Source organism: Urocampus carinirostris, chromosome 12 (assembly GCF_059441175.1).
Source record: "Urocampus carinirostris isolate Australia breed hairy pipefish chromosome 12, RoL_Ucar_1.0, whole genome shotgun sequence".
Classification (NCBI taxonomy): Eukaryota; Metazoa; Chordata; class Actinopteri; order Syngnathiformes; family Syngnathidae; genus Urocampus; species Urocampus carinirostris.
Window position 1 is genome coordinate 40,539,606 of NC_142360.1, and position 24,813 is coordinate 40,564,418.

The 24,813-nt window shown below is 40.7% G+C and overlaps 1 protein-coding gene across 2 annotated transcripts in view; it reads right to left on the reverse strand.

Moving 5' to 3' along the window:
• Positions 1-23,066, reverse strand: part of LOC148355960 (choline transporter-like protein 5) — a 55,217-nt gene extending 32,151 nt beyond the window's left edge. Inside the window, exons 1-3 of one of the 2 annotated variants that reach the window (XM_088349389.1) lie at positions 22,633-23,066; positions 5,985-6,033; positions 372-445 (exon numbers count right to left, since the gene is read on the reverse strand). In XM_088349389.1, coding sequence (XP_088205515.1) covers positions 372-445; positions 5,985-6,033; positions 22,633-22,669 — 160 coding nt within the window. In that variant the 5' untranslated portion in view covers positions 22,670-23,066. Of the gene's footprint in view, positions 1-371; positions 446-5,984; positions 6,034-22,184; positions 22,275-22,632 lie in introns of those variants that run through there. The other variant, XM_088349390.1, reaches the window with a different exon arrangement.
• Between the last annotated feature and the right edge of the window lie 1,747 nt (positions 23,067-24,813).

The window sequence follows — 24,813 nt, forward strand, 5'->3', positions numbered from 1 at the left end:
TTTATTTGTATAGCCCTTAATCACAAATAGTCTCATAGGGATGAACAGACCACAGATTATTAGAAACCAGACTATTATGACAGCATGCCCCGATCTAAAACCTACATGAGGGCAAGGAAAAACTCTAAACCTTATTCGCTATCTAACTATTTTACATTTTGCATAAATCGAATGGTCGTAAGTAGGGGAGTGTCTGTACTCCAAATCCTGTGTTTAAGCTGCAAACAATCAATTAGCTTTCCTGTCATTAAAATGACTCTTGATTAATTGATCTGGGGCGTTTTTTCCCTGCAGTGAGTAGACAAAAATGCATTTGTGAATGATTTTTTAAAAATGTGGCCTATAAATAAGTAGCAGTGTGTCACACTCACCCACGATGCCCAATATGACGTAGGCGAAGATGACAATGACAAAAATAGCGCAGCAGATCACGTCCGTGCGCCTCCTGCAAAGATGTAAAAAAACAAATATTGTGAGTTTTGAAAAAGAATGGGAAGAGAGGGGGGGGGACATCACTTATTTGATGAATGTATAACACAATCTAAACAGAAACACTGCAAAAAAACTTCAGTTTTCACTTGTTTTATTTCCAAATCAAGTAAAGACTGTGAGAATGACAGTAGTGTAATTAGGATTCCTTAGGTTTGAAAAAGTAAAAATTTTTCTGGTCCGCTAAAATCTTTGGCACCATTTATATATTTTTTCATTGTTGGAATTGAAACTATCAAAATGTACAGTTTTACCAAGTTGTTCAAATTAGTTATCTGACTCCATTAACCAAACACGACCTACATTAATCCAACAATTGTGCGCGCTCGTTTTGAAAGAGAAAATGACCAGGACGCCCGACATTTCCACACGGGGGCTGATGTTTATTATTCCTAACAGCAGATCTAAGTGTACCCAATAGGAGACGGCCCCCATCCGAGTTGCCCGGGATCATTTATACATTTCAATAAACAAATCAAAGACATTCCACTATTCCCCCATTGGCCATGTGCCATCTGCAGCCAACCCCAGTTTTCTACCATTGGCCATCTTCTCCCGCATGATTCCACCCGGGCCTTGACGTTTTGTAAGTTGTACGCCCGACATAAAAGATGCATGCCCCAGGCATCCGGGCAGAGGTTATTTCCGACACTGATATATCACTGAATGAACAAAACAAAAATCTGAGGAGCTGTTCGGGAGCCAAACGAAAAACAAAGTAAAAAAAAAAGACCAATTACAAGACATTTAAGCAGTATTAGAATGACTGCTAGCCTCTAGAATTCAAGATATATTTTTACCTCATTAATAATGTTCATCAACGTTTGTATCTGCATAAGAGCCACAAACCATAGAAGTGTTTTTTCCTTTTTTGAAAAGTGACAGTTCTTGGGAGCATTGCACATTTTCTGAGTTTAAATAGGAGACAGTGTATGCGCACTGCCGTATATTCTCTGAAGGTTCTCATTAGGGGAAACCCTTTCAGCCGAAGAAACATGAAAGTATGTGAAGTCCCTTTACCCAGATGCAAAAGCGACGTGAAAAGGGGGGAGGGCAAGAAACAGCGGTACTGAAAACCCAAAACACCCTTATAGAAGCCTCCAGACGTTGAACTGAAGCAGGAGAAGATCTTGCAATACCTCAAAAAAAAAAAAAAATCATCAAAAGAAACAATGCCGAAAAAGCTGGCAAGGACCCTTAGGGAGGTCTGCTAGCAATTCAATACAGATCTCTCATCTGCGTCGTGCCATTTCTTTAGGAACACGTGCTAAAAAATAAAATAGCGAGACACACACTGTGTCACTTGTTTTCTCTTTAGCATGTTGGCGACTCGCTGCGTGTTCAACTTGAGAGATTTGGACTGAGTATATGAATGAATAAAGAAAAAAGTTAAAGAAAGCAGTTCGGTTAAGGACTTTTAAAAGGTACAAAATCAAATAAAAAGACTATACCAAGGGTCGGCAACCTATGCCACTGCTGGCACGCGAGGGGTTAGCCAGTGGCACGTGAGCGCACGGCCAAATAATAATGATTATATTTAAAAAATGCGCATTTTTACCTGAAATATAGACATTTTCAGTTGCGCGCCGTGTTATTTAGGGGCTGGTCCGTGTGGGAGCGTGTGAGGAAAGATCTGTGTTCCAACCCAGCCAACGAAACACACGCGCACAATAGAACGAATCATGACGGCTCCTCTAGCGAAAACATCTCGTTCTTTCCAGCCAGCGTGGACAGACGAATGAGGCTTTGTGCAAAAAATGACCGTGCCGTTTTGTGCATTATGCCTCGAGAAGGTTGTACCTCGCACAGCAAGTGTTAAACATCGTCACGAGACGAAACATGAACATGAATTCAAGGATGAGTCTGACATGGCGGAGACATTAAAACGCGTTGTGTCCAGGTACGGTAAACAAACACAGACCATGGAAACCTTTGTCACTGCTAAAAACACCACCACTGAAGCAAGCAATCACATTGCTCACTGCATTGCAAAGCACAGAAAACTATTTACTGATGGCGAATATTTTAAAGCATGTGTGTGTGGGCGTGCGTGCCTTCTGCTTTGCTGCTGTTATTTCAAGTTTTGATATTTTCTGCAACAAAATATCATTGATGAATGGTATAGCAGCTGACCATAGCACTTGTTTTTTGATTGTAGTTCATTGTTAATGAAGAATGGTTTATTCTTGTGGTCAAAAGTTGAAGTCATGGATGTCTATAAGCCTTTCCACGCGTTGCTCACATTCATTTTTTAGTTGATTGATAAAACAAGAATAGTTGAAGGTGAATTGGTCAGTTATACGATTAAAATGTATATCCATGTTGTATATTTGGACTGGTGTAAAATGACAGCTCTTTCGGATATTTAAAAAAAATGTTGTGCGAGTCATTAATCTTGGTGTGGCACAAAGAAATTTGAGAGTGGCACTCCGCACCGAAAAGGTTGCTGACCCCTGGATTATACTCTTATACTTTCACTGTTAAGGAGAGCGTTCTTCCACAAAGGTATCGAAAAATGTCTCTTCCCTGTCTCATCCAAAAGGGACGTCGATTTTACCCTCTCCAGGCCAACATACAGGTTTTATTTCCATACCGGGGACTTTTCTCACAGTTTTATTGAGAAGAGAAAGGAGCGCAAACACGATCCGGGGAACGTTGGTCGCGGGGAGTAGGTTGCTCAGACGCGGAAGTGGGACTTCCGTGGCGAACGTTGGCGGTGTCGGGAACGGAAAAAAGTCGAAAGCCAGGAGAGGACAGTAGACGTAAAACAGATTGTTATTCGGGGCGGGAGAACAGACGTGGTCTATCTTAAAACATATCGTAGCGGGAGAAAAACAGGAGCAAAAACACAGGTCAGGTGAAAAAGGGCTTGCTGTGTAAAAACGGAGATTCGCAGACGGACCAACAAAAGGGGACTGTCAGGACAGAGTTTAAATACTCACAGGGAGCCAATCTGTCAACAAGCTTTAGCTGGCGCCCACGGGTGGGGCAAATTGGGCGCGGTGGCAACCGTGACAGAAGCTGGCGCCACACGGCAGGGGCCAATTGGGTGCCATGGCATTCGTGACAGTTTGATTTATACTATTATTATTTTATTGTTTACTAGAGTACTTTAATTTTTAACGTATGATTAAATCAAATGTAATTTATTGTTGTTTATATGATTTGCTGATCTGATTCAACGGTTGTCTAAAAAAAAAAAGAAATCAATAAATAAGAAGTTGCAACAATTACTCGAAACTTGAATTGTTCTTTTCCACCAAGTAGTACTTCACTTTTACTCAAACAATCATTAGGGTGAGTATTTTTTTCCTCCTTTGCAACCCCTTCTTAAGTTTTTTTCATTTTCCTCATGCTGAGGTTTTGAGTTTTTCCTTGCCCTTATATAGTTTTAGATCAGGGGATGATGTCATAATAGTATGTAATGGTTTGTGATCTGTGCAGTTCTTTGAGACATCTTGTGATTAAGGGCCAATATACATGACTTGACTTGAATTGATTTGACATGTTTTTGTGTTTTCCCTGCCCTCATGTAGGTTCTAGATCAGGGGATGGTGTCATAATAGTCTGTAGTTTGCAATAGTCTGTGCAGGCCTTTGAGACTTCTTGTGATTAAGGGCAGAACATACATTTATAAATATTTCCAATGTGTTTTTATTGATGTTCACCATGTTTTGTGTATAGTTACACAATGCTAAATCTATTGTACCCCGGTCATCCGCGAGGGGGGGGGGGGGGGATTACCACTTCCACTACCACTCAAGGTTTCTTATTTTCCTCATGCTGAGGTTTTTGAGTTTTCCCTTTCCCTCATGTCGGTTTTAGATGAGGGGATGGCGTCATAATAGTCTGTAGTTTGCAATAGTCCGTGCTTTGTGCAGCTCATTGAGACTCTTTGTGATTAAAGGCCATACAAATAAACAGGACTTGACATGTTTTTGAGTTTTCCCTTGCCCGCTGTTGGTTTCAGATCAGGGGATGGTGTCATTGTAACCTGTGCAGTCCTTTGAGAGATTTTGAGATTAAGGGCCAAACAAAGAACGTAACATTACTTTTGATTGGTTGGATCTATTCACCACTTTGGTCGTCGGGGCACCATTTCATGTGGTGCGTCTTGGGCAAGTACAGCCTGGTGGCACCCCAGGCCAACATGGGTTTCCACCCGGTCTCAAACCGGAGACCTTATGCGTGTTAGGCGAATGTGAAAAACACTGCACTACCGAAACACTCTAACTTGAGTATAATCTTTGGCTACTCTACCCAACGCTGCATCTGGACTACAGTTTTTGTGCGTGGGCATGTGTGGTAGTATTAGGACTTCACAGTATGCGCCATCGAACAAACTGCCAACAGTACCGCTTCTGGTTATTGATCTGCGTGATGGAGCAGGGATTGCTGGCGGCATTTCGCCTCAGTCTGAATTAACCCAATGTGACAAATGATCAATCTGTTAATTCCCGCCACCTCCCAGCCACGAAGCTTACACAATAGTCACAATCAGTACACGCGCATCACTAGTTTTGGGAAGTTGAGGTTGGAAATCTGGGGTCTCGAACCCGCGACTCACGGGCAAATCCCAGGACACGGGATGATATTTTTCTGCTGCCTGCACATGTTTGATATGGATCCTATATCCGTGATGATAAGTTATAGAATATGGAACTATTCTTACTCGCTTACGTCATCTTCTGGCTTGTTTCATCATTACAGCCTCTTTTAAGCTTCGATGTTGTGCATGCAGGTAGTGAATTTCTTTTCTTTTCGTTTTTCATCTTTTTGGGGTGTGGGTTGGTGTTTTGAATGTATTTGAAACAGGCCTTTTCTTACTTTTACCATTTTCATGCTACACTAACAAAACACTGCAGTGAACAGCATAAACTGACTCCTCAATACCCAATACTCCTCCTGATTCCGAGATTCATCTTTCTGGACGTCAGATCCATTACCCATTAAACAGAAGAGCTGAAACTACAACTTGTGGAAAACTGCTACATTCGCGATGCTTGTATTTTAATCGTCATCAACACAAGGATCCCCAATGCTAGCGTGCAGCTAGTCAGCCGCTCTCTAAATCGCTTTCTTACACTGAAAGCAAGAGCCTTTCAATTTTGTTGTACTTTTGTATGACGATAAAAAACATCCATTTAACTGCAATTCTGTGTTCTGTGTTTGTATCTGTAGCTCTATAGTTTTTGTTGGTGCGGCTTGTTGTTGTTAGTCGTATATATTATATTTTACTGATATCTAATAAATACATAAACGTATTTGCTTCACAGGTTATGACTATTTTAAGTCCTTTGGAATACAACCCCACGAAAAACAAGGGATAACTTTATTAGCTTACTCTTGTGTTAACCTAGTGTGACCCAACCTTCCCTAGACCTAGCTCTTGTAGCCCCGGGTAAATTGAGCAGGAGACCCTTATTTTAAATAAATGCTGTATCTGAATTTTACACCGACTCAAAAATAAGATGATCATGAAAATGCTTGAATACCTGTCAAGAATTGGTCCTTTGAACCTTGGGTCATACTTGCGTGGCTCACCTATAAAAAGAAGAAATCAGAGTTAGTTTCAAAACAAAACAAAAAAAATTGTAAAAACCACAACACCACAGTACTATTTGGATTACAAACCGAAGTTAAAGTACCATGGTATCATGAATAAAATCCTGCGCTTAAGATATTGGCACTAGCATGATGGTATTGCTTCACTCATCAACTCGCATGAGGGACATTTGCATAAACATTTTCCAGAAATTTCAGTAAGTAGCTAACGTGAAGCTAACCGGAGCTACCCGGCTTCAGCGCTGTTAGGGACAGAGACACAAAAGCCTGCGGGAAGCGGAGAGGAGGCGGACTCGCTATCTACGTAAAGACGAGGTGGTGTAACCCTGGGCACAAATTTCCATCTGCCGCAGGGACGTCGAACTTTTGGCCTAGCGTGTGACGTCATCCACTCCGCTGTTGCTAAACTACAACACAGCACCCTGAGCCCATCCTGTTCATCTGTTAATAAACAACAAAAGGATACTGCTGGAAGTGTGAATTTCCCTACGGGGATGAATAAAGTATCTATCTAATTAAAAATAGAAAAGAAGAAAGTCAAAAACTCCTCCTCTTTTGAAATGTGGGACACTGAACTGTAATTAAAAGATAGAGAGTTTTGCATTAATAATTGGAAGATGGGGAGAACACATTTTAGATTTGTGACTGAGCAGTCGAATCCAGGTATAGCCACATTTGAAAACGTGCAAAATGGTACAGAATTTTTGTATAAGGTGACGTTGCCTTCCCTTCGCAGAATGAGAGCCATGACGGACAGCACTTGAATGAGCATTTGAGTTTCAACACAAATGCAGAAGAATATAACCAGCACTATTTACTATGGTAATTTATTGATGTGCGGTGGGCAAGGTTCTAAGCCCGATTTGGAACTTTAACCTGTTTGATGAAGACAGAAGACGGTGGGGTTTTATCTGCAAATCAAACGGAGAGACTCGCAGCTCTGAAATGATTCCAGGATTGGCAGCAAGCATTTTTACAAGGTAGGTTTGATGTTTTTCTGAGCAATTCTAAGTTAAGTAGGTAAGAGTCGTGTCAAAGACACTCAATTCTCTCTCTCCCTCTCTCCTTTTTCTTTTTCCCTCTGTTTTGTACTTTCTCTATCCCTCTTTCCTTCTCTCTCTCTCTATCTCTTCTTTTTCTATTTCCTTCCTATCTCACTCTCTCTCTTACTCGATCTCCCTTGTTCTTTACATCTTTTTATCTCTTTTTATTCCCCCTTTTGTCTCTCTTTTTCACTCCCTGTTTCTTTCTTTCTCTTAATTCTTGTCCAGTCCCCATAAGATTGTTTTTTGGCCGCCAGCTAAAATGGGTTTGACAGTCCCTGTGCTAAGAAAAGTTCCAATTTCTCTAAGCAGAAATGAGCTCTGTGCAATTGCATTCACTACTACGGCCGTCTGTTTTGGAGCTCCCTTATATGTTTTGTTAATGAGATTCACGATGTTGGAGGGGAGGTGTTCCTTCAGTGACATCAAATCTTCAGAGGATAGAAGCCAAATCGGTCAACTTTGAGATTAAATTTACCAAGTCCCCTTGCGCGAGGAATATTTTGCTATAGATAGATAGATGTCTAGATAAAAAGATGTCCAGATAGATGTCTAGATAGATGTCCGGATAGATTTTTACATAGATGGATAGATGTCTAGATCAGGGGTGTCAAACTCATTTGAACTTGGGGGCCACACGATAGAACAAACATTCTGTCGGGGGCCAGACTAGTAGATCAAAGAGAAAGAAAAAGAGAGAGAAAGAAATAAGAGAAAGAGGGAGGGAAAAGGAGAGAGGGCCGGACAAAGAAAGAGAAAGAGGGAGAGAGTGTGAGAAACAAAAGATAAAAAGTCGTGAGAGGGGTAAAAGAAAGGGACAGGAAGAAAGAAATCCAAAGATAAAAAGGAAGACAGAAGGAGAGAAAAGAGAAAAGAAAGCGCAAAAGGTAGGAAGAGCTTGTTTTTCTCTTGTGCTTCTCTGAGTGTTGTCTCGCAGGCCGGATTCAATCCCTTAGCGGGCCTGATCTGGCCTGCGGGCCACCTGTGGTCTTGATAGATAGATGTCTAGATAGATAGATACTTAATTCATCTTTACAGGGAAAATCAAACTTCCAGCAGTATCCTTGTATTAAAAATAAAATAAAAGATGTACAATAAAAGAATACCCAATATATCGTGTTAATAAAGAGCTTTAAATAGTGTTATGAAAAATACACAATGTAATAAAATAGGGTAATATGCAAATGTGGGGGTGAGGTCTTAAGTGGGCTTTTACACCCCAGGGTGGAGTTAAAGAGCCTCATGGTATGAGGGAGAAAGTATCTGATTGTATGCTGATGACGATTGTATCTGCATAATCATGGAAACATTCTAGGTTCTGTGCCAAGTTGACAAACAATTGGTCATTTGGAATACCTTTAACACAGTTTTCGGATAATAAAGAAATAAATAAACAAGCCTCAAATACTTCATTCATGACCTATTCCCAACTGAAATCCCATCATCACATAGTGCTGTTCACAACAAATTTACGAAGCACTGACAAAAATATCACTTTCTGAAATGTCACAGCAAATAAATTGCGAAACACTTTACTACAACAGTTCACCCGAATGTTTCTCCTCTATGTTAAATACTTAAACTACACACAAGAGTAGAAAAAAAAAACGGTGAAAATACTCCAAAGGGAAGGATAAAAACAGGTTTGTCCATATGGCCGCGACAGAAGGACTCACACGGCGATCAATGAGGGATAACAGATTGTGAGTCATACATTTTTTTCTAAACTGATATGTATTGTGCTCATTTTTGCTCTCCGATCAATACGGTTAGAAATTGATGTATAATTAAAAGTAGGTTATAGATTTTGGAGGCCGTGCTTCGGTTAACGCTGGTTCAGTCCATTGATTTTTATCTTTATTGTCATTGAGATCATTGTATCGTGTATTGTGTTCTGTTAGAGAGCAGACAGGTTATGGAAGGCGTGCCGTGGTGGGTGGGTGTGACTGTGTGTGCAAGACTCTGATTGGCTCTTGTAAGTTGTCAGTCAAACAGTTTGCAGAGGCTGCCTCCGTAAACCATCTACGAAGCAAAGGGACCACTAACTTTTTAGTGCCTTGTACAGTAAAAACTGATTGTCCAAAAGTAGTTTTCAACCTCAGGACTTGACAGTTCCCGCTCTGAACTCCTCTGGTTCTGGAGCCTACAGACCTACAGACCCATTTCCATTGGTATGTCTCGGGTAAGTACTGCCTGCTGGTGCCCATCCTTCACCAGCCTGTTTTCTATTTTATTTTAATTTTAAATTTCCTTTCAAGATGACATGTATTTTTTCAGTGTTGGATTTTATCCAATAAATATCCCCCAAAAAACGTGACTCATACCCCAGGTACGACTAATATGTTTTTTCTTTCTAAACTATGTATTTTTTGGCTGGTTTGACTTATACTCTGGAACGACTCGTAGCCCGTAAAATATGCTAAGTACACTTAAAACAACACTTTTCAATTGTTAAAAATAAAGCAATAGCGGTACTACTCTCCTGTCTCCCGTAGTCCAAAATCAAAAGCCTTCAGTACAAAATGCTGCAGCCAGGCTTTTAACCAAGACAAGAAAGTTTGATCACATGACCCCGATTTTAGCTCACCTGCATTGGCTCCCTGTTCGCTTAAGATGTGATTTGAAGGTTCTCTTGGTAGTATACAAAATCATGCATGGACTTGCTCCCTCATATCTTTTCAGATGTAATTTGCCCCTGTGTTCCGGTCCGGAGCCTGCGCTCTGAAAATGCCGGTCTACTCCTGATCCCAAGAGCCAAGAAGAAATCAGTAGATTCAAAAACGTTGCCTATTCGGGCTTTGGTGCTGTGGAATGCTCTTCCCCCTGGGATCCGATCTGCAACCTCAGTGGAAATGTTTAAATCTAAACTTAAAACTCACTTCTACTCTATAGCATATGAATAACCTAGATTTTATGTTGACAATATCTGTGGATTATTTGCCCTCATGTAGGTTTTAGATCAGGGGATGGTGTCACAATAGTCTGTGGTTTGCAATAATCTGTGGTCTGTTCAGCCCTTTGAGACTCTTTGTGATTAATAATGTCACAAATAAACAGGACTTGACATATTTTTGAGTTTTCCCTTGCCCTCATGTCAGTTTTAGATCAGGGGATGCTGTCATAATAGTCTGTGTTTTTGTAATAATCTGTAGTCTGTGCAGCTCTTTGAGACTCTTTGTGATTAAGGGCGTCACAAATAAACATGACTTGACTACCGGAAAACAACATTATAATAGCCACTGCTAAAGCCTAGCGATGCTAATCTGGAAAAACAAAAATATTGTCAGGGGAAAATACATCATTAACAAAATTAACAACTCAGCACTTCTATCCAGATAAATAACAACATGAATTGGTTTCTCCCCACGGGGAGTGAAAATGGTGGACTTCAGTTATGAAAGTTTTGCAAGAATCAGCTAACAAGTGAGAAAAAACAGATCCAGGTAATTAGGCGTCAAAGAGGCCCGGGGATGGCATTGATGCCAGGCCACCAGCAGGTGGCATCTGTTGAAATGGCATGGCACATTTCAAAGTCTAGAAAAACGAAATATTCTGCATAACTGTGAAGACAGAGATTTTTTAACAATTGTTTGGTTGTCAATGATTAAAAATTCAAATAATGCTTGGCCAAATAAAATCGATTTTTGACATCAAGAGCAGTAAATGTGGTGGGCTTTGCGTTTCACATCTAGGCCTTCAATCCAACCCTGCAATAGCTACAACAAAAATAAAAACGTCTCAATAATAACCTAATAAAATTGCAATATCATTTAGGAATATAGACAAATTTTACCCACCAAAATCAAGTCAAGTCATGTTTATTTGTATAGCCCTTAAACATAAAGAGTCTCAAAGAACTGCACAGACCAAAGATTATTGCAAACCACAGACTATTATGACAGCATCCCCATATGTCGAAGTGTCCTTGGGCAAGACACTGAATCCCTAATGCCCCCAATAAGCCTTGCATGGCTGACTCCCTATTGCTGTGCGAGTGTGTGTGTTGAAGGATTTTATACATTTGACTGTAAAGGATTTTATACGATCGAATGCAAATTACATTTAATAGAACACATATTGCGGGCAGCACGGCGGCGCAGTGGTTAGCGCTTGTGCGGCACAGTTCATGTCATGGGAACCTGTCGTGGGTTCGGCTAATGAGATGAGATGAGATGAGAACACATATTCACTGGGTGGGCTGTGGTGCGAGGTCAGGGCACCCTGGTGGAAAATGTTGTTTACAGGAACGGCGGGAACGGGACGCTGATAAAATAATCAGCACATCCAGACGCAGAAAGTCCCTGATGACGCAGAAACGCTTGGTGTTGTTTTGAGTATTCCAGACATCGGGACGCTCTTCGACGAGATGGTGAAGCCCGGGGGGGCTTCCTTGGCACACCCATGGGAGGAGTCGGCACGCCATTACGCGGGGAGAAGATGGCCAATAGGAGAGAGCTAAAGGACTTGAGAAAAAGGCTTCCCAAAGACGCCAACGACGCTAATTCGGCCGTTTTTGATGGAGTACACTTAAATTGTTAATGAAAATGTCGGCTTTCTTGTTCATCTTTTCCCTCAAGAAACGAGCGTGCATAAATTGTTGGGTTAATGGAGTCAGTTAACTAATTCAAACAATTTGGTAAACGTTACATTTTGATATTTAATTCCCAACAGTGTGAATGGGTAAGTGGGAAGCACATTGTAAAGCGCTTTGGGAGCTCATTGACTTGGAAAGCGCTATATAAATGCAAGCCATTTACAATTTACATGATTCAGATATGATTTGGGCCAGCACAGAAGGCCTTGCAGGTCCAGATGACCCACCACTGGTTAAGACTTTCCTAAAAGTCTTTCTTCATCTCGCGTCTCTAGTGAACGTTTATTTTCCTAGCCGGGTTCCGCTTGTCAAAAGAAGAGGCTCGGTTCTACTTCAAATTAGTGACTGAAGCAGTACAGTACGTCAAAAACGCGCTGACAGCGCATTCTCACTTCAAAGACGGCAAAAATAATGATGCAGTTCAGGACGATGGCGCTATTGGCCACGCGAGTGGAAACGTTTGATGTTGCACCGTATGTCCATTCATTTTTGATGAAAGCACTTGCGTCTGCTACAAGACGAGAGAAAGTGATATCTAAATGTGCCTTTTGGGGCATCCTATGTTTTCCTGAGGCATCTACTCAAAGAAACAAGGACGGTGAGAAAAGGGAGGACGTTCAAGGATCTACTCTCGTTGATATCTCCTCTAAAAATAAAAACAGAAACACTGAAGGATTTTATATCTTATTTATTTGACTATAAGGGACTTTTTTTTACAATCAAAAAAAAATTACATTTAAATACAAAAGATATTCACTGGCTGAGCTGTGGGGCGAGGTCATTGGGAAATTATAACTTGAGGGGCTGAAGTGAATTCAAAATCCCAAAGGTGAGAACCACCAGGAAAAGTATGTGTGTGTCTGTGTGTGGAGTCAAAATTTGGAATAATTAACAAGATGAGATCAAACCATGTCCAACTATGCATGTGTTCAAATTTAGATACAAAAAATATATACGGGGATGAAAAAAATGGGATATGAGGGAGATTGGAAATACTACTTTTAAAACTATGGTTCACTTGTTTTTATTGTTGCTATTATTATATCAGAACTGTTATTATAAATATCATGTTTATTTTTATTGTTGTTATTATCATTGGTGCCGCAGTGACATTTGGTAACTAGGCGCATTATGACGTTGACGGATGGGTATTACGGAGATTAGTGTATAAAATATGTGATTATTGTAATTATTATAATTATTGATATCTGACCTAGGTAATAAGTATATCCATTAGATTTTGTTATATTAGACACAAGAGGAAAGGAGGATTTGTAAAATGTATTTAATAGGGAAGGTAAAGGGGTAGGGAAAATAAGCATCTGCTTCTGACTACCCCTTTTCGAACATGTTGTTATGTGACATTATTTTTGTTGTTGACTCATTGTTTTTGTCCTGTTTTTATTTTAATGTTCGAAATAAAAGTTTTCATTCATTCATTGTAGCCTAGACAAGAATGAATTACAGAAAAACAACAAGAATGGGGACAAGGGCTGACGCGGGAAAAGGCTGATAAGCTTTGTTGGTGTGAGTCCTTTAGACATGGCGCCTTACAACGAGGAGGTGGCGAAGCTGGTTCCTGGCCCGACAATGGGGGGTGGCCGGCGCCCCGACGTGTGAAAAGACGGAAGACAGAAGGAGAGACGAGAGCAGAGATGGGAGAGAGATGGGAGATCATGAGAGGGAGGCTCGACGAAGACTAATTCGACAATAATTCGGCTAAATTTGATGGAATTCACTTAGTTAAATACCTTAAAAAAATAAATCTACCCCCGTGTGGAAATGCCTGTCTCTTGTCAAAAATTTTCCCTAAATTAGGAAAAGAGCATGCATTGTTAGGAGAATTAAGTTTGTGTTTGGTTAATGGAGTCAGATAACTCATTCAAACAATTTGGTAAACGCTAGATTTGGAAGATAGTTTTTTTTCCCTAACAGCACTCACACACAACCGCACGTATGAGAAAGAAAACGCTGTATTTTTCAGTATCTCCATCACGGTTGACCGATTACTGGCACGGATATCGGTATCAGCATTTTTATTTATTCGATGGGCCGAATTTTAAGGCTCAGATGCAGCTGAGCCTTTCTCTCCTTCGCTCCTAATCCTACCCTCTTCCTCCCTTCCCGCTGCCCACCGCGCACTTTCTGATTGGATAAACGACTGCGGCGGAGCTACTGGAGCAAAAGCTTTCTGGAATACACACACTGCAGACCGCAAACAGTAGCAGCTTCGCTAACTCGTCCTGAAATGCCTGAGTGTGAATCAAGCCGATAATAACATTGAAATATTAAAATAACTGTGGCAGAAAAATGTGAGTCTGATTAAGAAGTAGTAAGTCACTTATTTTAGGGAGGCACGCTCAAGTGGAGACTGATTTATTAGCTCTTATCAGAACATTAGTTCGATTAACCAAGCATGTGTGTTTGGATTGAATGAGAGCAAAAAAAACAAACATGCTAACGTAGAAGAATGAGTGATTAGCTGATACCATAACATGAGTTTGTCAATCTGGCTATAAAAAAGAAGTGCCCATATGATGTAGCACCGCCTCCGCCCAAAAAATACACAACAATGTACTATCAAAAAAACAAAAATCAAGGCCAAGTCAAGTGTTCCCACTACGTTTCGTGCATGGGACATTATCCTGACACACACATACTGAATAATCACACAAGTCCCTCTCAGTTTTGTTTTTTTTACTCCATCTCGGAAGCAATCACTGCAGCTAAGAGGCGCCAGATGGCTCATTTTTCTCTCCTTCTGACATGAAGGTGTTTCGAGATAATATCAGTCCTTTTCTCCTGACTTTTTGTTGCTCTTAATTGCCCTTTCCGTATCCTTGCTCACACGGTCTCCCTCAGGAGAAAAGCGCAACCTTTTAAGTTCTCGTCTCCTTGCCGAAACAAGGCATCGGCATCCAGATCCGTACTTTAAATTTACTAAGCAGCATCCCTCCTGGGATTTTTTCTAATTAAAACAAGTCGGAGAGTAGTCAGCTTTTTAAAACCCACTGGATCAGATCTTATTAGTGTACTTTGGTAAATCCTTATATAAGCACCTCTGTCACGGTTGCCCATGATGCCCAATTGGCCCCGCCCGTTTGGCGCCAGCTGCGGCTCATTGACTGATTGTCTTCCCTTCTATTTAAGCTCAGTGTTCTCACTCACCCTTAGTCAGAAAGTCTGCACCCGCAAGACGTGTGATTTGACCCTGTCCGGTATCGATCCCGTCTATTTCGTCCTGTTTCCATATCGGTCTCCAGTGTCTGTGATACATTTTTTTATTCCGCTGTAAATTTTAAAACGTCAGAAAAATGTATAAAATATGAGGAAAACCTTTAAATTGGTAGCTACGTGATCTCCGTTGCGCCTTTATAGCAATATCAGGTTTGGGAGCTCGGGAACAAACAAGTCATGTTTATTTGTACAGCCCTTTATCACGAGGAGTCTCAAAGGGCTGCACAACCACAGACTATTGCAAACTACAGACTAATATTACACCATCCCCTGATCTAAAACCGACATGAGGGCAAGGAAAAACTCAAAAACATGTTAAGTCATCTATATTTGTGACGCCCTTTATCACATGAAGTCTGAAAGGGATGCACAGGCCACTGCAAACCACAAACCACTACCACACCATCCCCTGATCTAAAACCTACATGAGGGCAAGGTAAACCTCAAAAACCTCATCATGAGGAAAATGAAGAAACCTTAAGAAGGGACTGCACCAATTAGTTTATTCATAATGGGAAAGTGTGCTCGTTATGCAAGCAAAGTGAGCTATTAGCACGATCCTGGAACAACTGAAGCTGGTATGAAGAAAAGGTACCACTGTATTAACAAGTCTTGGAACGGCAGAATGAGAGAAAAAATCCAAGGCTAGCAGACAAGCTCTTGCAAAAACAACAGCGGGGACGAGCATCGGGATTCAAACCCCGGGAGGGGGCGTTGGCGTCGGAGAGTGTCAAGCGTTGACAGCTGGCCTGCTGCTTTGCACTATCGGAACCAAGATTTTCTGCTTCTAAGTGACCTTGGCGAATTCTGGAAGAATGAGAAGTGCCTGGCTGTTGTGTGAAAGGAATTCATCCCCAGCGTCTACGTTGGCAATTATGGATTTGGGGGAACTGCCCATGCAGGACATTTCTTAATTAACTGCGGCCAGACTTAACGCTTCTTTCTCGCTTACTTTTTAAGTCACTCAATCAAGTATATAGTAGCGTCAGATACTCTGTCAAGGAATGATTACACCTTTATCTCAGTAATTACACGCCACAGGAACTCTGATTTAAGGATTGAGATTTGGTATTTATTACGATTGCATACCTGTCAAGTTCCAGGGCTCCATGCCCTTACAAACTGTCATATTTTTCCTTACAAAATACAAAATAATCTTACACCATATTTTTTTTTTCAAACATATTGATGTAGTTTAACATGTTATATTGTACATGTGTTTCCTTATATCATATATATTGTTAATGAACATTTAGTTGTGAGATACTGAGTTGCTCGACATGAATGATCTTTATTATAAAAAAGTTCAAAAATAAAGTCGCTTGGACGTTCACTGTAGAAGGAAAAAAATACATACAAATAGAATTAAGTAGAATTTTCTTATTCAAATGATTCATTTTTTTGCATTATATTATTGTTGGTAAATACTGATTAAAGGGATAACCACAAACTTGTCATTTTTCATTTTCTCCTTTTATACTTCCTTTTTTTCTTAACTTCTTTATACAACAATAATGATTCGTAATATAATGCATCGAAGCAAGTGAGCCGTTGGAGAGCCGGCTCTCTTGAATGAGTTGAGCCGAAAAAGCCGGCTCTCTAAAAAGAGACGGACTTCCTTTCACTACATAACTACCACATGAAATCCGAGGCGGCCAATGCATGTGCACAGCAGCATCAAACCGCTCGCTTCGTTTGCAATGGAAAAAAAACGATACAGAGATAGAGGCTACCGCGGCGAACTCGTTTGACTCGATCGATTTGCCGTTTGGTGATCGTCGGTGTATACCGGATGGTACCAGTCATTGACGAATTTGCCTTTTTCCATACAGATTTTCTTGTACGTTGTACACATCTTAAAATGCATCATAAACGTACTTTGTATGGCAAAAACGTACAGGTTGACAGGTATGCGATTGAGGAAAAAACATAAGAGTATTTGAAAAATTGCAGATAAAAAAAGGCACTGATGCACCATAGATAATGGATAATTTCTATTTCTGCCACTTGCGCACACCATGACTCTACAAAATGCTCCATTAGGCTTGATCTACGCTGGCACAATTAACCTCATTAAATGACTTTGTTCACTAGAAGGTGAAAGAAAACAACTCTACCACGCTGCAGGAATCGCATACCGTATTTTATCCTCTGGATGAGGAGCAAACGTAGCAAATGAAGAGGATCTACAGAGCAGAAGTCAATGGAAGGAGATCAAGAGGAAGGCCGCCATTGACGTGGATATATGATGTTATGCAGGAAAGAGGTCTAAATATAATGGAAGCTAGAGCTCTTGTTGGGGATAGGAATGATTGTGAAAGGATAGTGGGATGTTTGGACGCGTTCTAAGGGATGAGCAAGGCACCCGTATGATGCAGCAGGGGTAAACCAGCGAAAGCGGTCGGGCCCTGCTGTTGAACAGAAGAGTGTGTTGTGTCACCCTGCCCCGAGTAACATGGCCGCTTTCTGGTGTCCCGTTTCATCTGGAGGGACGAAAGCATGACCGACTTGGGTGCCGAGGTGCTTAACTTGTTTGGGTGTTTGAGCATTTGGGTTGGCCATGGTCCCCCAAAATCTTTTGTGTGTATTTTTGTTACTTTTTCCCTTTTTTAATTTTCTTTATTTTTGTATGTGTTTGTCTTGATGTCGGTCACCCCTCTCGAGGGATATGACCAGGGTAGGTAGATAGGTAGAATTTTATCCTCAAATGAACAGACTGGGATTTAAGTGACCCAAATGATAGAGCTATCAAACTTTTGTAGACTTAATTGTTTTTCTACTCTCTTATTTGCAACAAAAAAAATTAAAACTCTGTAGTTGCAGATGCCGTTTACTGTAAAACTGAACATTAAAAAAAAAAAAATCACATTATTTCTCAAAATTATTTCTTTAGCTTACTGTAAGAAATGTAAAAGGCCAGTTAATTAGGGCCATTGTTTTTTCACCAACTAAGTGTTTAACTAAGCAACAGATATTTGAACAAAAATGGCGGAGTAATGCAAAGAGAAAAAAATTGTTCGTACGACAAAACAAAAGAGTAATTTACTATTATTATGCAATTTACTAAAATTATGCAATAAGTGTGTCAAGCTTGATTCTGATTCATCATATTCTACTAGAGCTTATTAATATTGCCAAAGAATAGAATCTTAATTTCATCTGTCATTCCGGTCGCTTAAAATTTTAAAGAATAAACCCATCTTAGTAGTCATTTAAGTATTTTTAATTAATTAAAAAATAAACCCCGAGTAAAATGTTCAATCAAAATTGAGGTATTTTTTAAAAAAAAATGTTCCAATAGAAGTTAACACTTTCAAGGATTTCAAGCACCCATACAAACCCTGCTAATAATAATAATAATTGTCAACACTAGCTTTGAGTAAATGCAACGAAAATCCTTAATTCTTGGTCTCAATTTCCTGATTTAGCAAACGTTCAAATTGACAATTTTCATAATGACGTATTCATTTAATGAATTGTATTAAATTGTGTGTGTGTGTGCACAAAATTAGCGAGAACAAGCATCTGAAAAAAAGCAATGAATGAATAATGAATTTTGCAGGCCTGTCCTGTATTCTTTTCGACAATTTATGATCAATATTTAATTTTTTAGAAGCTAGCAAACATCTGCAAGTCTGCTGCAAAGAGCGCCGATCAAACTGCAACTGACGGCTTGCAGAGCGTTGCCGTCACAAGTCACTGGGGACACCGAGGGGTCAACGGAGGAGAATCTCGGTGCATCGGGATCGGGGACAACTCGGCGTCACGGATGAGCTACGCCTTGCGCTGTCATGCACAACTCTGGCACAATATGATGATATGATGTCACTGTCCGTAATAGACAAAGACAAAAAAGAAGCAGTGAATAAAGTCGGATTACAAGAAATCTCTGATATCTATCTATCTATCTACCTCAAGAGGGGTGACCGACAGCAAGACAAACACATACAATAAAGAAAATAAAAAAGTGAAAAAGGAGCAAAAAACACACAGAAAATTTTTGGGACCATGGCCAACCCAAATGCCCAAACACCCAAACAAATTAGGCACCTCGACACCCAAGTTGGTCATGCTTTTGTCCCTCCAGATGAAACGGGACACCAGAAAGCGGCCATGTCACTCGGGTCAAGGTGACACAACACACTCTTCTGTTCAACAGCAGGGCCCGACAGCTTTCGCTGGTTTACCCCTGCCGCATCATACGGGTGGCCCTGCCCATCCCTTATAACGCGTCTAAACATCCAACTATTATTTTACAACACCTCTCCACTCATTCCTCTCACCAACAAGAGCTCTAGCTTCCACTAGATTTAGACCTCGTTCCTGCAGTGCACTCATAACACCATTCATCCACGTCAATCACGGTCTTCCTCTTGGTCTCCTTCCATTGACTTCTGCTCTGTAGATCCTCCTTAACATTGACTCCTCATCCATCCTCTCCATGTGTTCAAACCAACCGAGTACTCCCTTATCCACACGCCTGCTCAGTTCCGCTACTACTCCAGTTCTGTCTCTCACAATTTCATTTCTCAATCTATCTAATCTTGTCGCTCCTAACATACTCCTCAAACACTTCATTTCATAAACATTTCATTTCCTTCTCAAATCTGCATTCAGGCTCCAAGTCTCTGCACCATACAACACAGTCGGCAAAATCAGACTCTCATACAGTCCCCTCTTAACATCCATACTCATACTCTCCTCAGATCACCCAATACCTTGCTTCCTTGATTCACTCTATGCAATACCTCGCACTCCATTCCACCAACTAGAGCCACATCACAACCAAAGTACCTAAAGCTTTTAACTTCTTCCAGCATCTGTCCATGCAACCTTATTTCTACCGCCATGCCCACTCCATCACGTGAACACTTCATCACCTTACTCTTCCCAACATTCACAACTAAATTACGCCTATCACATTCTCTTCCAAACTCCATGACCAATTTTCTCAATGTTTCCTCAGAATTAGCCACAAGCACTGTGTCATCTGCAAACAACAACTGACTTACCTCCCACACCGTTCCACTGTTATCCATCATCTCTACACCTCTTGCATTCACCTCTCTCACCACGCCATGCATGTACACATTAAACATTAAAATCTCTGATACGAATACAGTAAAGCAGGGTTCAGGAACCTATGGCTCTTTTCATGAGAACATCTGCCTCAGGTACAAAATTGAAATCATGCAGGTTTTGTCGTTCTATTTACAGCATTAGCTAAGCTAATTGATGTGAACACCAAAGGTGTGGTCCAGTATATATATAGAGACAAGTTTTGACTACAATTTACAGTCACGGTGCAATAGACCCAGTTTTGGCTCTATGCTCTATGGAATCCTGTACATCAGTGGTCTCAAACTCAATTTACTTGGGTGCCGAAGGAACTAGGGTCTGCCTGATGTTGGGCCATATTGGGTTTTCAAAAAGAAGAAAATCACAGAAAGTTACACGAAAGATACATCCAATGTCGTTTAAGCTTCAGTTCACCCCATCAGCCTCTCGTTCACATTTCAACTTCAATGAAATATTCTGCCATCAGTTTTGAAAACGATGATCAGTAGCTTCAGCTAATGTATAGTCTGTGTTGTGAACGCACTACCGTGAGTCCAACCAGGAAGTAGCTAGCCAATCATATAGTAGGGTAACTTACACCGATCTCAAACATTAGTCTGTACATTTCGAGCGCTGCCTAACTAATAAGCACAAATGTAGCATCCATATCAAACTCGAACGGGCCGCACAAACATTAAGCCTTCATATTGTTCCGGGGGGCCACGGGCCGAAAGTTTGAGGCCACAGCTGTACATGAAAGCTCATTAAAACAATGTATGCTCACTGTTAAGACACTATATAAATAAAACCCAAATAACAAAATGTAAACACTAGTAAAAGACCCAAAGCAATTTGATTGGGTGAGCAGTAGGCAGAGTTGGGTAGGGTTACTTTAACTTGATTACTTTCAATTACTTTTGGATTACTCCAATACCAAATATGCTAATAAAAGACAAAATAAACTAAATAGGAATAAAATTACTCAATTTTGTGCAGGCTTGGGGAGTAACGGAATACACGGAACGGCAAAAATGATGTTGGCAAGCTGTTTGGATTGATTTTCATTTTGTTTCTGTCGCATTTTATGTTCGTTATGCCGGAGATCAAAGAGATCAAAGCCAGGAGAGAAAGCTTACCACGTGTTGTGAGTCATCATTTGATTCATATTTAGTTTATTTTGTCTTTTATTAGCATATTTGGTATTGGAGTAATCCAAAGGTAATGAAAAGTAATCAAGTTAAAGTAACCCTACACAACCCTGTGTGGTGAAAAGTCCGTCTCTTTTTAGAGAACCGGCTTTTTCGGCTCAACTCATTCAAGAGAGCCGGCTCTCCAATGGCTCACTCGCTTTGATGCATTATATTACGAATGATGATGTTGTATAAAGAAGTTAAGAAAAAAAGCAAGTATAAAAGGAGAAAATGAAAAAAAAGAAAGGTTTGTGGTGATCCCTTTAATCGGTATATTACCAACAATAATTTGATGCAGAGAATAAATTAATAATTTGATGATTAAAACTGAATGAATATATAGATTTTTATTATATATTTGTCACCGATTTACAATTTCAACCTGGATAACACAAAATTTTGGGGAGCCATAGATCTCTGTTGGGACCCATAGATTTTTTTGAGCATGCGAGTCCCCGGGACTCATCACTTTTCAGAGGTAAAATGAACACTGGGACGGAGATAAATGTTAAGTGGTAAATTTATAGTAGGTAACATTATTATTTCATACATTTTATCAAATGATCAAACGTCACACACAGAAAATAAAATACCCTGAAGAATGACCTTTTGTCTGGAGAGCTGGTTTGAGGTTGTATTGAATTTTGTCTTAAAATATATTAGCATGGCTCTCTAAAAATAAAAATAAAAAAAAAAAAAAAATAAAAATAGTGTGGTTTCATGGCTCTTTGTGTCGAAAAGGTTGCCGACTCCTGCGGTAAAGGATTGGGATATGATATAAAGAAAGACATGTACAATATAACATGTTAAACAACATAAATATACACGTTTGAAAAAAAATATGGTGTAAGATTATTTAGTATTTTGTAAGGGAAAATACCACAGTTTGGAAGGGCATGGAGCCCTAGTATGCAACAGAATGAAATATTGTTTTTGTACCACTATATTTCACGCACTGTCTCTTTGGGATATCAGCAGTATAATCGTGTTTAAAAGAAAATAACTTACTCATTGAATCCTTTGCGTTGAAGTCAGAAACTCACAATAACACCAAGTGAGTTTTTAGATGGAGGAACTTCCTTCACATTGAGCTTCTACACTTGCAAGGGGCCACACGTCATTAACATCACCTTTATGTATCCATCATCAAAACCAACGATTGGTGACGACGTCAAATATATAATAATAAAGGAATAAGATAACGTAAACACACGACATACGTAAAAAAGACGAGAGTAGCCATTTTATGTTGAAAACTCGAAAGTGCTACTCCGAAATCACTGATACATTTATTTTTCTTTCTTCTTCAAAAATAATATATATTAACTTGTCTTTTTTTTAATTAGCTAACATTCCTTTACTGGACCACCGAGCGGTTCCGAAGAGGCCCGTTATCTTTTTTAGCAGACGAAAAAAAGAACAAAGATGTAGTCGTTAACAACAACAAACCACCGACCGTAGTAGGCGGATGGAACGTCCGTCTTCCGAGCCATGGCACCCTTCAAACGGGACCGCAGTGCCGTCGCTTCGGACCCGGGGACCGCATAGGATGGAGAGGAGTGAGCAGGTGGAGCGGAGAGAAGGAGGGCGGAAGGGAAAAACACGACCGCCTGCCACGGAGCTCTCGTCGGGTCCGGAGGATGCTGGCGTCCGCCACGCAGTTCGGCTTCGGCGGTGTTTACAGCTTCACTTCGTTAATTATTCCAAAATGGTCTTAAAGGGTCCGCGGCGCTGTTCTTTCTTTGTTCGGTTGTGGTTTCCTCGTCTTCGGCTTTTTAAAGCCTTGGCGTTGTGGTTTAAAATAATTATAGTTGGCAGTAAAATAGAAGTACGTGTTAGTACAATAGAACACTGATTGAGGTTTATTTTTGTCCCCTTTGTTTTCGCGTTAAAGATGGGTGAAACGCTGCCCCCTGCAGGAAATGACGCGGTATAACATTCCAAACAAAGGAGCACGTGAATCAAATGTTGTTGATGGAGATGGTTTCTTTGTTTCCGTTTTTAACCGCCATGACATGCAGGTACATCAACAAGATCTATATTTTATATCTATATTTTCATGTTTTTGTGTACTTTCACTCAGAGAGATCATTGAAAAGTAAATATTTGGGAGCTTGTATTTCCCCCAGGTTGTGATATATTTATTATTGTCATGATTACTGATGTGACTCAACCGCCACGGGTTCTGATTGGCTCCCTGTCAGTATTTTACGCAGTCCTGTCGGTCCCCTTTTGTCAGTCTGTCTGCGAACCTCAGTAAACACTAGGCAAGCCTTTTTCGACCCCGACTCTCACCTGTCCCATTTTTGCTCCAGTTTGTCTCCGGCTATGACCTGTTTGGGTCAGTACCCTGTGGTCAGTCCGTCTGCGATTCTAAGTGAACGTTAGGCAAGCCTTTTTTTTACCCTGACTCTCACCTGTCCCGTTTTTGCTCTCGTTTGTCTCAGGTTATGACCTGTTTGGGTCAATCTCCTGTTGCCAGTCCGTCTACAACTCTCCGTGAATCCTAGGCTAGCCTTTTTTGACCCTGACTCTCGCCTGTCCCGTTTTGCTCCTGTTTGTCTCCGGCTATGACCTGTTTGGGTCAATCCCCTGTGGTCAGTCCGTCTGCGAATCTCCGCGTATACTAGGCTAGCCTTTTTTTGACCCTGACTCTCGCCTGTCTCGTTTTTGCTTCCATTTGTCTCCACCTATGACCTGTTTGGGTCAATCCCCTGTGGTCAGTCCGTCTGCGAATCTCAGTGAATACTAGGCTAGCCTTTTTTGACCCTGACTCTCGCCTGTCCCGTTTTTGCTCCCGTTTGTCTTCGGCTACGACCTGTTTGGATGCTGACCACGTCTGCTCTCCTGTCCTGGCTTACGACCCCATTTTGTTCTACTCTCCCGTTCTGGCATACGACTTGTTTCCGACCCCGATCACATCTTGCTCTCCCAGTCCCGGCTATCGACCAGTTTTCCGCCCCTACAGAAGATCCACTTCCGCGTTCAGATCACAATCCGAGTACAAGAGTGACTTGCTTCCCTCATCCAGCAAACACCGGATCGTGGGCGCAGCCCTTCCTCTCTCTTTCAATAAAACATCACGCAAGTGGGTCCTGTTTCCTTCTGGTCCTGACAATTATAGCTTTTGGGAGCCAACCCTATACTATACTAGAACATGCTATGTACATTATATGGAGGTATATACATCCATTATAATTCATAATCCTTTATATAAAATAAACCTGGTGTTTTTAAATGCATTTTCCGTGGTTTTTGTATTTCTTCAGTGCCGTGGAGTCGATTTTATGCAAAGTAAACAAATTTGTTGTGTCGTTCGATTATTAAAATGTGCAATATTTCAATAAGTATGTTGTCACTATTGCATGCGTTTTCCAGCCATATTACCTTTATTTTTTAATCATCCACTTATTACTGTCAAGACCAGAACGGAGACAGGACCCACTTGCGTTATGTTTCTCTCAGTTTATGTCACGGATCAGGACAGGAAGCAGGAATGGAGAACCCAATCGCGTAACGTCCTCACAGTTTATTAGGGAGAGGAGGAATGCGCGCACACTCGATCCGGGGATCGATGGTCGCGGAAGTGGATTGAAATCCGAACAAAAGAGTTGTCAAAATCAAACAGATCAGGCCA